This window comes from Schistocerca cancellata, chromosome 2 (genome assembly GCF_023864275.1).
Source record: "Schistocerca cancellata isolate TAMUIC-IGC-003103 chromosome 2, iqSchCanc2.1, whole genome shotgun sequence".
Classification (NCBI taxonomy): Eukaryota; Metazoa; Arthropoda; class Insecta; order Orthoptera; family Acrididae; genus Schistocerca; species Schistocerca cancellata.
In genome coordinates, this window is record NC_064627.1 from 780,877,221 (window position 1) to 780,894,640 (window position 17,420).

The window sequence follows — 17,420 nt, forward strand, 5'->3', positions numbered from 1 at the left end:
AAAACTGTGTGCCAGACTGAGACTTAAACTCGGGACCTCTGTTTTTTGCAGGCAAGTGGTCTACCATCTGAGCTCCCCAAGCACGACTCACGCCCCATCCTCACAGCTTTACTTCTGCCAGTACCTCATCTCCTACTTTCTAAACTTTACAGAAGCTCTCCTGCAAACCTTGAAGAACTAGCACTCCTGAAAGAAAGGATATTGCGGAGACATGGCTTAGCCACAGCCTGGGGGATGTTTCCAGAATGAGATTTTCACTCTGCAGTGGAATGTGCGCTGATATGAAACTTCCTGGCAGATTAAAACTGTGTGCTAGACCGAGACTCGAACTTGGTTTGGCGGAGGGGGGGCCTCGATAGCAAAAGTGACAGATAACGTCTGATTCATTGCTGTGAACATTATGGAAGATGGTTTAACAACATTCTGGAAGTCAGACAATTCATCCACTACCAAAAACCATATGCTTCCCAAAAATGTGCCTGCAGTGTCAATGTGCACCATGTCCCAAGGTTACACTGGGGTTGGTCAAGGAGAAAACTGAAGCCATGGCACAGCCTGTTTCTGTGCACAGGTTGCGCAAACGCACACAAGAAGTTCAATGTCACGATCAATCACATGCCAGTAGATGTGATGCGGTGCCAAAGCCTTCATTTCAAACTTACCCAAGTGCAACTCATGCTATAGCTGAGGCATGTGAGAACAAAATGCCATAGACGTGAGCACTTGAAAGCATGAGGATCCACTGTACCATCTGGAGTGCTGATCCATATGGCATTTTGTACTCACATACACAATGCTAATCAGGTGATGTGGCCAGTTGTGGTGTGTTCCCTGTAGGACACCCCCAATTGTGTCAGCATGCACATCTGCTGCCATCTGCACCGCATCCTCCACTGCCCTACTTTCGCTCACAGAATGGGGCAATGGTAGTGTTTGTTCCTGTGATTCCAACTGCAGAGCTCATGGAATTGGAACTCATTCCCTCCTTTCCCCACTCACCCATGGTTGCATCCTCACCCTCACTGGTGCAGGCAGACCAGCTGTCCTATTCTGATGCTGTGGCAGAGTCTTCTGTGTCTGTGTTGCCTACATCAGAGGTAGACCCACTGCTGGAAGATCTCACACCCTCTCTGGTTTTTTGATACAGGTTGTGACATAAAACTTAGGCATACATGGCCTTTTCAAGGGTTGAGTATGCCCCAGCAGACGTCTATATGGACGTAAAATGAAATGTGGTGGGTCTTACGGTAGACTAGTGCAGCAACGTGTCCCAAGTGGCGCACTCTGTATGGTCAGAACCATTGATCTGGGTGTTTACTTGCTGACAGGTTTACCTGACAGCTCTTATGCTGACATAACCAATTCAGACCTGGCTTTTGCAATGTGCTGTGTTCTTTGTTTTGCATGCAAGTTGTTACCATTCACTCTGTTCACATGTTGTGCCTTTCTCTATACTCATCTCTACATGGTGCTCAGACTCTCTGATCCCCCGTAGATTAACCCATACATCAAGTTTGTTTTTCACTTCCACAGTCCAACTCCCTTGCTTCCTTAGCTGAGTCACCGCTGTCTAGATTAGCTATGTTTGTAGCAACAGGACATGGCATTGTAATGTCCATGCAGTTGCCAAAAACCTACTGCAAACAACTATGTATGCTAACAATAGCCCAATAATATATAATTTTCTTAGTTGTGATTTGGCAGTATAGTGACTTCTTTCGCTGCTGCTATACTCACAAAGCTGCACACCTTTTTGTTTGTTAGACTTGCTTCACAAAGTTGCCACACATAATAATGTATCAGAATATCTTCTTCATGTAAGTTGCCAGTTCTTTATAACATTTGATTCTAATGTCTATCACATATTTATCAGCACACATTATTTTTACTTATTCTGCATGGTGGGCCCTGCAATTTTTTGTTGTGAATATGATTGTCAGCATTTGTTAGCAAATATCATATGTCAGCTCTGACTGTCAATACTCGCTTGTATGTCAAAGGTGCTGTAAGTACACATGTAGTTTGAATAGTGGTTAATAGTGCACTGTGAAGGCATGGATGAGTGATTGAAATACCCATTTAATATAATGTAAAACCTTATTTTGAATGATAGTTGGTATGAAAATACACGTACTTATCCCACAATGATTTCCAAATTCTAGTATCACCTAAATTCCTGGACAGAGTTACTGTAATCAGTCAGTCTGTGTTATTAAGAATCACCATGTACCTCTTATCATTTTAACAGAATGTATTGTCTGTTGTCTGTAACTCAATGTACGTTGTTCAACAGGCTTTACCTCTGGTGACAGTTGTGGTAGGAAGCAAGAACAATACTGATACCTGCCATGTCTTGACAACTAACCAGCAATGTGATGCACCAAAAGAAACTGATTTTCTTATTCCGTCTAAGCAGTCTCTTCAGCCAGGGTCACCTAAATGGGCTAATTATGTTAAAGGAGTTGTTCAGAATTTTAAAGGTTTGTAACTACATAATTAGCACTACTTAATTATCGATTTAAGTTTTTAAATTGTGGTTTCTGAAGTAAACCCAGTATATAGTAAAGCACATTTTGGACACTGGTTCAATAGTCATGAGTAACTACAAAAATTCTTAGAAAACATTATCTGATTTTCCTGAATGTCATATTTCCCCACTTGAATTGCATTCTATTAGCTGCGAAGAAGGTGGCCACCCCTCCTAATGAATCAGTTATTCTTGTTTCTTCCAACATTGTCCTTTCTTTGGCAATATGAAAGTAGCTCTCATTCGAGGAGCGTGAATTTTTGTCTCTTTGTGTTTGTGCTTGTCTATGTTGCTATTCAGCGAGTAGATGAATTATATATTTACTTCAACATCTGGCATGACAAGACAACTGTGTGGAAACTTGTAAGTTACTTGCAGTGGGTTCATAATCAAGAGAAATATAGTTTCATGTGATCTGGTTGGAAACTATAATAGTGAGACTTTGGCTTGTAAAGATACAGTTATTTAAACCAGCTACTGTTAATATGTAGTTTCAGCATGGTCTGGATTGTAAAATTTATTGTGGAATCAGCACAACTGGTTCTGGAATTATGAAACCCTCCAGCACAGATGTGAACTGCAATGCCCAGAATGAATGCATCTAACTCAGAGGAAGTGTAAAACAACTTACCAGCAATAAGTAATTAAGGTTTCCCAGAGACAGCTTACAAGAAGATGTGACAACATCCTCTATTGTATGATCAGAATTGTTAGTGTTGCATCATGCTTATTCTGTGAACAGGCATCTAGTAGAATGGGTGGTGGCATGCACACCATTGTATCATTGTGTCCAGAAACCACAAAACAAAATGTACAATTTGATTCTGTTGTTGGGATACTGAGAGGTAAAATTTATTGATTTTAGAGGTGTTCTGCTTCAATCTGTTTTGATGGCAGGATGTATGTCAGCTGCTGGTGTGATAAATGTAATATGGCTGTCTGCATTGGTCTGCCTGCCAAGGTGATGGTTTGTGATGCCACTGAATGCTGCCAGTGTTCTTGGAACCTACACATCGAGGGCAATCTGGACAGCAGCTGCTATACCAGGGAAGCATTAGAGCTCAGGGTACTGCTCATTCTTCTGACAATTTATTAGGCCGTATTGTAACAGCACAATGCCTGTCACAGGTGGTAGGAAATGCATAATGCTTCTTCAAGGAAAGACGATTACTGCTAATTCCCTGGCTTGCGCAATCACCTGACATGGCGTCTGTTAAACACAAGTGGAATATTGTTGGTTGGTAGCTTGCTTTGCACCGTGCTCCTGCAAAGACTGTTAATGGTTTTTGGACTTGCATACACCCTACATAAGGAGTGGATTCCTTGGACTTCTCATGTTTTCAGTGTCAAAACATTTAGAAGTTATGATTCCACAGTTTGAAGCTTTCAGACCATATTGAATTCTCAGTCAGAGATCATCTACAGTTCTGCAATATCAATCATGACACTGTCACTGTCATTTACCGAATTTGTGTTATAAAGTCTGTTTCAGTTACCTGCGTCAATCTTAGGTGCTTTAATTTTCATAAATGTTGGTACATATTTTGCTGTATTGTTTACATGGCTCTAATTTATGTATGTGTCTTTAATTGTCTCTCTTCTGTACCTTTCTTTTTTAGCTCTCTTAAGAATTTTCTCCCTTGATTTTATTCTTTTTACTTTCAACCATAACTATCTTTCTGACTACAACAGTTATTATTTATTGTAACTTTTTAAATTTGACAATTCATGTGTAGGTATTATTTTTTTGTAACAATTTGTTTTTTCCTTTTCTATCTTCTCTCTTTGTTTATTCACTCTCCATTTTGACCCCTCCTTTTGTATTTACATTGCACCTGAAGCTATTGTTTGCCTACAACACATTATTAATGTCCTGGCATTAGAATCTCATTACATTCCATTGTTAAATCTGGCTTGTAACATATTGTCACAAAAAATCGATAATCTACTACCAGTTATGAGAGGAGGATCATCAGCAACAACTGACGCTTCACAATGAAAGCACATTTATTGAGTGCATGTGAGAGTATATACAGTGCTGAACTTTCTACCTCAACAGCAGGTGATGCTATACAAGCATACACATCCATAAAATATTCTAGCAAATTGCAAAGTCCATAAATAAGTATGTCCCATAACCTTCTAGAAATCACAAATGTTAAATGATGAATAATTGTAGGAGGCAGAAATTGAACTGGTTTCCCTCATGTCACCAACCAGCATCATAGCACCATGACAGATGATGTGCAGCACATGGCATCGTTATCTCTCCTTGCAAGACAGTGAACCACTGTTTCATAATGGATTATATTTCACTACGTCTGTATCTAGTCAATGGTCTTTCATATATGTGTCACTGATGGACCTTCATCTTGTGATCATGTTTTCACCCTGTCATGCTCACTGTGAATTTCAAATGGTGTTTCACCCATTGAGCCATTGCTGTCGTTGGTCAGAGATCTGTGTCTCAAGACTATAATAAGGCTTCAAGTTTACCTACTGATATCCTCTACTAAGTAGGTGATGTCTGACAAGCAATGTAGGATTTGTTTATGGTCAAAGTAGCACTTAAGTAATTTTTATAATTGCTCGACCTTCAGCACAGGTGTAAAAACCCATTATAGACCACCTGGATTGTAGTTTACTGGTTGGTGTTTGGCACTGTAATGTTCATGATCCATATCCTGGGTGTCTAAGGTTCATATGTCCGCACACTGACTTAGTTCTGGTGATGCTATGTTTAATGTAATCAATATGAACATTGTCACATTGAGACTGGAACAAGTTATCTTGTTGAAGTTCCAGCCTCATCAGAAAAAAAAATGGCATGAAACCTGTAATATCTTGCTTCACTGTGTTGTATGTGACTGCCACAACAAGCAGTGCTATATCTTACTATCTTTGTTTGTTACAAATGTAGACTGAGATCATATCTACCATTGTCTTATTAAAATGTTTCATGAGGCCCTAGTCTTCAAGCAGGCAGTTGTCTTCCTGTGGATGATGATGTGTTATGAAATTACTTTCAATATTTGTCCACAATCAGAGATCTTCACACCTGACTCTCTGTACAAGAAACCTGGTGATTTAAAGAGATTCAGTAATCTGTGCAACCTTGGTGACTATGCGGCAGGCTAGCTAATCAGTGGATCCTGTTATGCAGTTATTCTTATTTGTCGATTTGAGAAACCTACCAAGAGATCAGATTCAATCCACTGAAAAGGAGCAACTGGAGGAGAAATTGGTACAAAATATCCTTGGATTAACTGGGCCACATGGCTTCCTCATTGGCATTCTCTACAGTGGCCTACACAAGTGTCTGCATTGTTAGTAAAGACCTGGCCAATGGTACGTGCTTCTGATTCTATCAAGTGTCTCACAAATCCCAGGTGACCTGATGTTCAGTATGCCTGGCTATAAAAGAGCTGGGATGATTTCCATCCCATTGTGTTCTAATTCTTTTAATATAATTGTCCATATATTTGTCTGAATTCTCCATTGACAGCCTCCTCCACCCATAAGGCTGCTATGGTCTTCAGTAAAGCTGGACCTTCCCTTTGTTTGGCTGCAGTGTTTGTTAATGCAGGGATAACTGAGACATCACCAGTGCTGTAATGTTCCTCTAGTGGCTTTTTCATAATTCAGTCAGCATGCTTTTTTGGTGTCCATTTTATTCCTGAAGCTTTAGTGCCCATTTCGCCAGTTGTTCTGATGGATTCTTCAGGCTTGTCATTATAAAAAATAATCCAGAAAACAATTTATGTCCTTATTCTGGTTATAGGCAACGATCTTATACAACAGTTTATTAATTTTGGTGATTTATGACCATCTTCCACAAATAAAAAGTGAGATAAAGGCGCGCTGCATTTGAGCAAGAAGAAGTCCAAGTACAAAGTGCACCAAAATTACAAAAAAAGGCTGTCAGGAACCATAATTTATAAGTAAACAATACCTTCCCAGACCTATGTACAAATACTTTTCTAACACACCAGCCAACACATATAAATGTCACACAGCCAGAAAATAAGAATAAAGCAGAAAGCTAAATTGTTTTATCTAAAAAACTATTCAACATATTGGAAGAGGCATGTGGTATCTATAAGACATCTCTTAACAGAGCGAGGTACAGCAATGATTGACATGCCTACAGTTTTACTGAATAAAACAAGTACTCACGAGGAGTTAACAAAACTCTGTGCAAATGCGCTCATCAAAATGCTAGCAAATTATATTACAAAACTACAGAGTAGCGGAAGACTATTTAACAGAAGCAACAAATATTAAAAAACAAACAGATAGTTAAAATACAAGGTGTACATAAAGTCCAGGAACACTTTCAATTATTTATTGCACAAGAACTAAACGTTATACAGATGTGATACATATTGCATTTTGATGAGAAACTCTGAAAGTTTTTTTTTACAAACATTCAATATGCGAACGATGAGTGACCCGGCAGATGTCAATATGGTAATGGAATTCTTGCTATACCCGTCCCAGCATGGCATCATCAACTGTGGCAGTTGCTTCCTGTATTCTCTCCCAGAGCTATGCTACATCACGTGGTAAAGGCAGTACGTACAACAGATCTTTAATGTGTCCCCACAGAAAAAAGTTGCACAGAGTGAGATCTGCTGATGGGGTTTTCATGAAACAGCTGTCGCCTTCTGTAGCACGGCTTATCCATCGATGCGGCAACTCCGTGTTCAGGTACCCATGAACTTAACGATGAAAATTGGGAGGAGCCCCATTCTTTTTGGTGGCATCTTACCGTACTTGTTTCTAAACATCCGTTGAACAGCTGTAGCACACTTGATTTTGTTGAACTCCAACTCACATAAAGCTTGCTTCGCACCTGAACTCGCCATATTTTGCACTGACTAGTGCTGACTATCGGTAGATTACCCAACGATGCTGTGGCCGTACACATGAAAAAAAAAACTTTCAGGGTTTCTCTTCAAAATTCCACATGTATGATATCTGTACAATGTTTTGTTCTTGTGAAATAAATAATTGAAAGTGTTTCCGGACTTTATGTGCATCCTGTATAACATTGTATTAGTTACAACAAATAGAGAATGAAAATTAACTTTAAGTAACAATTTAAATACAATGGGAAATAAATTGAATAAATTATAATATATGACCGTTTAGCAATCGGTGTTCTCATTTGAAAAAGCAATCATAGTGTCCCTAGAGGAATTATTTAATGGGATTAGCTGTACGGAAAGTTTATTGGAAAAAAAAGGGTAGACTGTGACCTAATATAGTGGGCCTGGAGAAATAGCAACTGGATCATTATAACTTGTCTCTATTACAATATTCTCCACCACTGTATTTAACTTGGCATCAGGTTCAACCTTCCTGAAACCTAATGCTTTGAATGTATACTCTCACAAAAGTATGAAGAGAGGTCTTTTTCTTAACTCTCGGAATGCAGTCCTTTGTTGAATCTTTGCATCAGAAAGTTCATTTTTGAATTTCTTCAGAAACTTTGTCATTGATTTTGTTGACAGCACTATCAGTGGGGTCGCACTCACATGCTGAAGTTGATGCATGTGTCACACAGCGCACACCATGTTTTTGGCACCAAATGACTTGTAACGATAATGTTGTCTTGTGCTACGGGATGTTTTCGAGAGAGTGCATTATGGAATATTTCATATCCAGTTCATTACACTTCCTCACAAATTCTTGATGTTTTGAATTGATCATCTCCAGATCATCTGTTAATACACTTATAGTTTCTTTTAAAATTAGTGTGTTCATTATTTCATTTTTTGTGGCACTTACCAAACACTGATGGCATGATCACTCACATTCATCTTTTATGTATTTCAAAAATACTTTTACACATCTTTCATGGTACCAGCACTTGCAGTCAGTGCACAGTAAACCTCTTTTCCCTTTTTTACACATATTTTACACACATCACTATCACATTTTAAAGAAACTGAAATACCACTACATAAACAACTTTCACTCAGTGCCATGTTGATAAATCCTCCTACTCAGTGCCGTGTTGATAAATCTTCCTAGTTTTAAAGTGACTTATTACTTATAATACTCCATTAATGTTCACACAATGGAAACTCAGGCGCTTGCTACACTATTCACTGAACAAAAATATAATGAGTCAATGAGGTGTTTGTTTTTAGTTATTTATATCAGTCTCTTTTTATATTTGGTTAAATGGTGTCCTCCATTCCACACTGAAAGTCATGTAGATACTTTTTTTTAGTTCACCAAGTTCATTCAGTTCTTCAATTTTTTTTCATGCTTCCATCATCAAATCTCTAATTTCATACTTGTAAGTCACAAAGAATGGAATTAGTATTCTCAAGAGTTCTTCCAATAACAATAGCTACTAATGACAGAGTGATACTAAAACAATTCCAATGTTGATGTACGAAAATAGCATGTGTTGCCTTTGATAGGCCAAAGAAATTGTACTTTGGCTCAAATTTCATTATGTAAATATATTCATTCATCCATGAGACTGGCCTCAGAATCCAGGTCAATTTTCCAAATCGGAAAAAGTAGTTACTGGTACTATGGTATTAGAATTTGTCACTGATAGCAAATAGTACTACTAGATGGGGTATCTGTTGAGATCCCAGACAAACATGTGGTTCCTGAAGAGGGGCAGCAGCCTTTTCAGGAGTTAGATGGGCAACAGTCTGGATGATTGACTGATCTGGCCTTGTAACACTAACCAAAACGGCCTTGCTGTGCTGGTACTGCGAACGCCTGAAAGCAAGGGGAAACTACAGCTGTAATTTTTCCCGAGGGCATGCAACTTTACTGCATGGTTAAATGATGATGGCGTCCTCTTGGGTAAAATATTCCGGAGGTAAAATAGTCCCCCATTCGGATCTCCGGGCGGGGACTACTCAGGAGGATGTCGTTATCAAGAGAAAGAAAACTGACGTTCTACAGATCAGAGCATGGAATGTCAGATCCCTTAATCGGGCAGGTAGGTCAGAAAACTGAAAAAGGGAAATGAGTAGGTTAAAGATAGATATAGTGGGAGTTAGTGAAGTTCAATGGCATGAGGAATAAGACTTTTGGTCAGGTGAATACAGGGTTATAAATACAAAATCAAATAGGGGTAATGCAGGAGTAGGTTTAATAATGAATAAAAAAATAGGAGTATGGGTAAGCTACTACAAACAGCATAGTGAACGCATTATTGTGGCCAAGACAGACACGAAGCCAATGCCTACTACAGTAGTACAAGTTTATATGCCAACTGACTCTGCAGATGATGAAGAAATTGATGAAACGTATGATGAGATAAAAGAAATTATTCAGATAATGAAGGGAGACGAAAATTTAACAGTCATGGGTGACTGGAATTTGATAGTAGGAAAAGGAAGAGAAGGAAACGTAGTAGGTGAATATGGAATGGGGTTAAGGAATAAAAGAGGAAGCCACCTGGTAGAATTTTGCACAGAGCATAACTTAGTCATAGCTAACACTTGGTTCAAGAATCATAAAAGAAGTTTATATACATGGAAGAAGCCTGGAGATACTGGAAGGTGTCAGATAGGTTACATAATGGTAAGACAGAGATTTAGGAACTAAGTTTTAAATTGTAAGACATTTCCAGGGGCAGATGTGGACTCTGACCACAATCTATTGGTTATGAACTGTAGATTAAAACTGAAGAAACTGCAAAAAGGTGGGAATTTAAGGAGATGTGACCTGGATAAATTGAAAGAACCAGAGGTCGTAGAGAGTTTCATGGAGAGCATTAGGGAACGATTGACAAGAATGGGGGAAAGAAATACAGTAGAAGAAGAATGAGTAGCTTTGAGAGAGGAAATAGTGAAAGCAGCAGAGGATCAAGTAGGTAAAAAGACGAGGACTAATAGAAATCCTTGGGTAATGCAAGAGATATTGAATTTAATTCATGAAAGGAGAAAATACAAAAATGCAGTAAATGAAGCAGGCAAAAAGGAATACAAACGTTTAAAAAATGATATCGACCGGAAGTGCAAAATGGCTAAGCAGGGATGGTTAGATGACAAATGTAAGGATGTAAAAGCATGTATCACTAGGGGTAAGATAGATACTGCCTACAGGAAAATTAAAGAGACTTTTGGAGAAAAGAGAACCACTTGCGTAAATATCAAGAGCTCAGATGGAAAACCAGTTTTAAGCAAAGAAGGGAAAGCAGAAAGGTGGAAGGAGTATATAGAGGGTCTATACAAGGGCGATGTTCTTGAGGACAATATTATGGAAATGGAAGAGGAGGTAGATGAAGATGAAATGGGAGATACGATACTGCGTGAAGAGTTTGACAGAGCACTGAAAGACAAAAGTCGAAACAAGGCCCCAGGAATAGACAACATTCCATTAGAACTACTGATAGCCTTGGAAGAGCCAGTCCTGACAAAACTCTACCGTCTGATAGTCATGATGTATGAGACAGGTGAAATACCCTCAGACTTCAAGAAGAATATAATAATTCCAATCCCAAAGAAAGCAGGTGCTGACAGATGTGAAAATTACTGAACTATCAGTTTAATAAGCCACGGCTGCAAAATACTAACATGAATTCTTTACAGATGAATGGAAAAACTGGTAGAAGCTGACCTCGGGGAAGATCAGTTTGGATTCCATAGAAATGTTGGATCGCATCAGTCAATACTAACCCTACGACTTATCTTAGAGAATAGATTAAGGAAAGGCAAACCTACGTTTCTAGCATTTGTATATTTAGAGAATGTTTTGACAATGTTGTTTGGAATACTCTCTGAACGTGGCAGGGGTAAAATATGGTGAGCGAAAGGCTATTTACAATTTGTACAGAAACCAGATGGCAGTTATAAGAGTCGAGGGGCATGAAAAGGAAGCAGCGGTTATGAAGGGAGTGAGACAGGGTTGTAGCCTGTCCCCGATTTTAATCAATCTGTATATTGAGCAAGCAGTAAAGGAAACAAAAGAAAAATTTGGAGTAGGTATTAAAATCCATTGAGAAGAAATAAAAACGTTGAGGTTCGCCGATGACATTGTAATTCTGTCAGAGGCAGCAAAGGACTTGGAAGAGCAGTTGAACGGAATGGACGGTGTCTTGAAAGGAGGATAATAAGATGAACATCAACAAAATCAAAACGAGGATAATGGAATTTAGTCGAATTAAGTCAGGTGATGCTGAGGGAATTAGATTAGGAAATGAGACACTTAAAGTAGTAAAGGAGTTTTGCTATTTGGGGAGCAAAATAACTGATGATGGTCGAAGTAGAGAGGATATACACTCCTGGAAATGGAAAAAAGAACACATTGACACCGGTGTGTCAGACCCATCATACTTGCTCCGGACACTGCGAGAGGGCTGTACAAGCAATGATCACACGCACGGCACAGCGGACACACCAGGAACCGCGGTGTTGGCTGTCGAATGGCGCTAGCTGCGCAGCATTTGTGCACCGCCGCCGTCAGTGTCAGCCAGTTTGCCGTGGCATACGGAGCTCCATCGCAGTCTTTAACACTGGTAGCATGCCGCGACAGCGTGGACGTGAACCGTATGTGCAGTTGACGGACTTTGAGCGAGGGCGTATAGTGGGCATGCGGCAGGCCGGGTGGACGTACCGCCAAATTGCTCAACACGTGGGGCGTGAGGTCTCCACAGTACATCGATGTTGTCGCTAGTGGTCGGCGGAAGGTGCACATGCCCGTCGACCTGGGACCGGACCGCAGCGACGCACGGATGCACGCCAAGACCGTAGGATCCTACGCAGTGCCGTAGGGGACCACACCGCCACTTCCCAGCAAATTAGGGACACTGTTGCTCCTGGGGTATCGGCGAGGACCATTCGCAACCGTCTCCATGAAGCTGGGCTACGGTCCCGCACACCGTTAGGCCGTCTTCCGCTCACGCCCCAACATCGTGCAGCCCGCCTCCAGTGGTGTCGCGACAGGCGTGAATGGAGGGACGAATGGAGACGTGTCGTCTTCAGCGATGAGAGTCGCTTCTGCCTTGGTGCCAATGATGGTCGTATGCGTGTTTGGCGCCGTGCAGGTGAGCGCCACAATCAGGACTGCATACGACCGAGGCACACAGGGCCAACACCCGGCATCATGGTGTGGGGAGCGATCTCCTACACTGGCCGTACACCACTGGTGATCGTCGAGGGGACACTGAATAGTGCACAGTACATCCAAACCGTCATCGAACCTATCGTTCTACCATTCCTAGACCGGCAAGGGAACTTGCTGTTCCAACAGGACAATGCACGTCCGCATGTATCCCGTGCCACCCAACGTGCTCTAGAAGGTGTAAGTCAACTACCCTGGCCAGCAAGATCTCCAGATCTGTCCCCCATTGAGCATGTTTGGGACTGGATGAAGCGTCGTCTCACGCGGTCTACACATCCAGCACGAACGCTGGTCCAACTGAGGCGCCAGGTGGAAATGGCATGGCAAGCCGCTCCACAGGACTACATCCAGCATCTCTACGATCATCTCCATGGGAGAATAGCAGCCTGCATTGCTGCGATAGGTGGATGTACACTGTACTAGTGCCGACATTGTGCATGCTCTGTTGCCTGTGTCTATGTGCCTGTGGTTCTGTCAGTGTGATCATGTGATTATATCTGACCCCAGGAATGTGTCAATAAAGTTTCCCCTTCCTGGGACAATGAATTCACAGTGTTCTTATTTCAATTTCCAGGAGTGTAAAATGTAGACTGGCAATGGCAAGGAAAGCGTTTCTGAAGAAGAGAAATTTGTTAACATCAAGTATAGATTTAAGTGTCAGGAAGTCGTTTCTGAAAGTATTTGTATGGAGTGTAGCCATGTATGGAAGTGAAACATGGACGATAAATAGTTTGGACAAGAAGAGAATAGAAGCTTTTGAAATGTGGTGCTACAGAAGAATGCTGAAGATTGGATGGGTAGATCACATATCTAATGAGGAGGTATTGAACAGAATTGGGGAGAAGAGAAATTTGTGGCACAACTTGACTAAAAGAAGGGATCAGTTGGTAGGACATATTCTGAGGCATCAAGAGATCACCAATTTAATATTGGAGGGCAGCGTGGAGGGTAAAAATCGTAGAGGGAGTCCAAGAGATGAATACACTAAACAGATTCAGAAAGATGTAGGTTGCAGTATCTGCTGGGAGATGAAGAAGCTTGCACAGGATAGATTAGCATGGAGAGCTGCATCAAACCAGTCTCAGGACTGTAGACCACAACAACAACACTAGATAACAACAAAAGCAACAAATAGAAGAGTAAAGCTGACCTTGAGTGCTGTTGGAAAGCTAAATAAATTTTCAAAATGAAGTTTTAATGAATATGAAACTGAACAGTAACAAACAGTTCATATTAACATTTTTGATTCATGACAGTGAGACAATTTGTTTTAAAATGAAGCCCACTCAAAATTTGAAGGTGGCTCATCAACTAATAGAGAGATGCAGATTGCAGATTACTGGGAGAGACAGGAAAGCCAATAAATGGATTAGCAAACAGCGAGGGGAAAAAAAGTGGAAGTGGGGTGGGCAGAAACCAGAAAGATGGATGGTAGATGCCCAGAGGAAGTTCTTTCTGGGATACAAGAAACAAGAAAATACTAAGAAGACAAACTTAAGGAATGACTGAAGATGATGAAGATGATGACGTGTTATATATTAGACTCTACCAATGTGTTGAGAATAGAGATTATTTTAATAAATCAATTTATAGTGGTCACTGGATCTTCATCGAACACATTTGGTGTTTACCCCTCAGAAATTTCCATTTTACCCTTCAGGGAATACCCTGGTTGGAAACTACTATACTCTTACGACACATATGCCATATACCTTACTAAACGGTTCATGATTAAAATATGTGGGCAATCATTGCTTAATCTGCTACAACTTTCTTAACTTACAGGTAGGAAAGATGAGAGAGGAGTGAAATTTGAAACAGGAAGTTTTTGTTGGTTCTCTATGCCTTTTAATTTCTTGTTTCATGATTCATTTGTCTGTCTTCTCCTGTTGTGTAATCTCTTAAACTATCTATTTTCATGTAATTGTAATAAAACTGATGGTCATTTCCGTGGCTTCTATATTGTTAATCACCACGACCTCTCCATTGATAATATGGTGAATTACTAAACTGATTTTAGTGATAATTGTTTCTTCTTTTGGTTTATACATTTTTTACGTTGCTTTCCTGTGAGCAAATGGATTCTAACTGTTCCAACACTTCAATTAATGTATCTCTGTCTGTGATCAGAAAAACAGATAGATTTTTGTGCATCTTCTGACTCAATCTTCTCTTCATTGCAGATATTATTTAGTTGTATTTAATGGTTGCTCTAGGGTTACATTCAGTTCCTGTAAATACTCAACACATTCTCTCAAGTTACCCTTCCATGTATTAAGAGATTTGTGCTGTAGTAATTCTTTGACTGTTGCACAATGATGACTCTTGGACCAGTACTTCTTCAGAAATTCTGCTTCAAATTGACTGTGATTATTAACTTCTTCTTTCTTCTTTACTCTCCAGTGAAAGCTTTGCCCACCATTCTGTCTGTTGCAGTCTGGATATTGTCTGTAGCTCTCAAGTTCACTGCTAAAACTCATTTAGCCTATAGTTAAATTTGATTTGGTGCAATTCTACTTTATGTTTTTGCTGTGCCTTAGCCTAGGTGAACCAGTTATTGACATTCACTGCTGTAACATTACCTTCCCTCACTGTCAAAGTTGCATTATTAATTCTCCTATCAATCTCTCTTCAGTTTGATTCTCCAGTTCTTGTGTTCCCTCTTGCAAATGGTTAATTTCTTGCATGACTTATTATTTGTCCTTTATCCTCTGTCTTGCTATTTCTTCCCTTCAACTCACAGTTAGTTCATTTGTTTGGTTTCTAGTTGTTTAATTGTGATGTTACATTTTGTTGCATCTCTGTCGCATTGCTGATCGGTTGATCATTGTGTGTCTATTGAATCTTCTCTTGTAGTTTAGTTTTAGCTTTCAAAACATTTTCTTAGCTTATCCTGTTATTTCAACTCTCTTTCTATCCACATCATCTCTGTTTGTGTCCAGATTCTCCTGCACTTTGGCATCACTTTCTTTGAGGTCTGTTTTCAGATTTTTTTACTTCTATTCTAACCTTGTACTAATTTCATCCAGTTTCTGGAACATTTTCTCTGTGTCTTCTTTGTTTTCTTATGATAATTTCTCTGTTATAAGAGTCGAGGGACATGAAAGGGAAGCAGTGATTGGGAAGGGAGTAAGACAGGGTTGTCACCTCTCCCCGATGTTATTCAATCTGTATATTGAGCCAGTGGTAAAGGAAACAAAAGAAAAATTTGGTGTAGGTATTAAAATCCATGGAGAAGTAATAAAAACTTTGAGGTTCGCCGATGACATTGTAATTCTGTCAGAGACAGCAAAGGACTTGGAAGAGCAGTTGAACGGAATGGATGGTGTCTTGAAGGGAGGATATAAGATGAACATCAACAAAAGCAAAATGAGGATAATGGAATGTAGTCGAATGAAGTCGGGTGATGCTGAGGGTATTAGATTAGGAAATGAGACACTTAAAGTAGTAAAGGAGTTTTGCTATTTGGGGACCAAAATAACTGATGATGGTCAAAGTAGAGAGGATATAAAATGTAGACTGGCAATGGCAAGGAAAGCGTTTCTGAAGAAGAGAAATTTGTTAACATCGAGTACAGATTTAAGTGTGAGGAAGTCATTTCTGAAAGTATTTGTATGGAGTGTAGCCATGTATGGAAGTGAAACATGGACAATAAATAGTTTGGACAAGAAGAGAATAGAAGCTTTCGAAATGTGGTGCTACAGAAGAATGCTGAAGATTTGATGGGTAGATCAGATAACTAATGAGGAAGTATTGAATAGGACTGGGGAGAAGAGAAGTTTGTAGCACAACTTGACCAGAAGAAGGGATCGGTTGGTAGGACATGTTCTGAGGCATCAAGGGATCACCTATTTAGTATTGGAGGGCAGCGTGGAGGGTAAAAATCGTAGGGGGAGACCAAGAGATGAATATACTAAGCAGATTCAGAAGGATGTAGGTTGCAGTAGGTACTGGGAGATGAAGAAGCTTGCACAGGATAGAGTAGCATGGAGAGCTGCATCAAACCAGTCTCGGGACTGAAGACCACAACAACAACAACAATTTCTCTGTTTGTCTTGCGATATTCTTAAGTTTCCTTGGAATATCTTTTCTAAGTGCTCTTTTGTTTCTTCATTTCCTCTCAAAAATTAGGAGTTTTCTTGAAATTTGTAGATCATTGACTTTTCCAATGTTTTGTAGCCCCTCCTCAGCTATATCTGGCTTATCTATCATTGTCCTCCCTGGTGTGTTGATGTAATCCATTAAATGGCCTTGGGCTGCTAGCTACAATTCACATCTACTGATTCCTGAATCATCCCTGTCTTCCTGCATTACCTCCATTTTCCCATATACTGTGCCCTTGGCCTGTAGCCTTGGTTCAAAAACTCCCTGATTATTGATAATACTCTGGCAAGTATTATCAAAGAACCCCTTAGTAACCCACATGACTTTCTGGTTAATAACTAATTAACTAAATGCTAACTGTTCTACTTCCGTTAACTCAAATTAACAGAATTGTTTTCACAGCTAAATGCAGAACTCCTCTTAGATCTACCAAAATCAGATACTGACCTCAATATTCACTCACAGATTTACACAAAACATTTAAGTAAGCTGTATATTATTAATCAATAAACAGTAAATCTATAATTCATAATAAATAGTGCATCTGACTTACTGTTTCTTACTACAGTCACACAATAGCACACTATACTTACAAGCAAAATTTAAAAAAAAGAAAAGAAAATGATAATACTGTTTGCAGTTCTTGGCATAAATGCAAAATGCAGTTTGATTTTCCTACAAGCTC

General features: G+C 39.8%; 1 protein-coding gene across 3 annotated transcripts in view; it reads left to right on the forward strand.

Annotated features, from left to right (window-relative positions):
• The window catches only part of LOC126162630 (galactokinase-like), a 136,262-nt gene that overhangs the window by 42,206 nt on the left and 76,636 nt on the right, over window positions 1-17,420 (forward strand). For all 3 annotated transcript variants that reach the window (XR_007535090.1, XM_049919256.1, XM_049919255.1), the window contains exon 2: window positions 2,294-2,480. Coding sequence is in view for 2 of the 3 variants with exons in the window: in XM_049919256.1 (XP_049775213.1) it covers window positions 2,294-2,480 (187 nt within the window). In the remaining variant the exon portion in view is untranslated. The remainder of the gene's footprint in view (window positions 1-2,293; window positions 2,481-17,420) is intronic.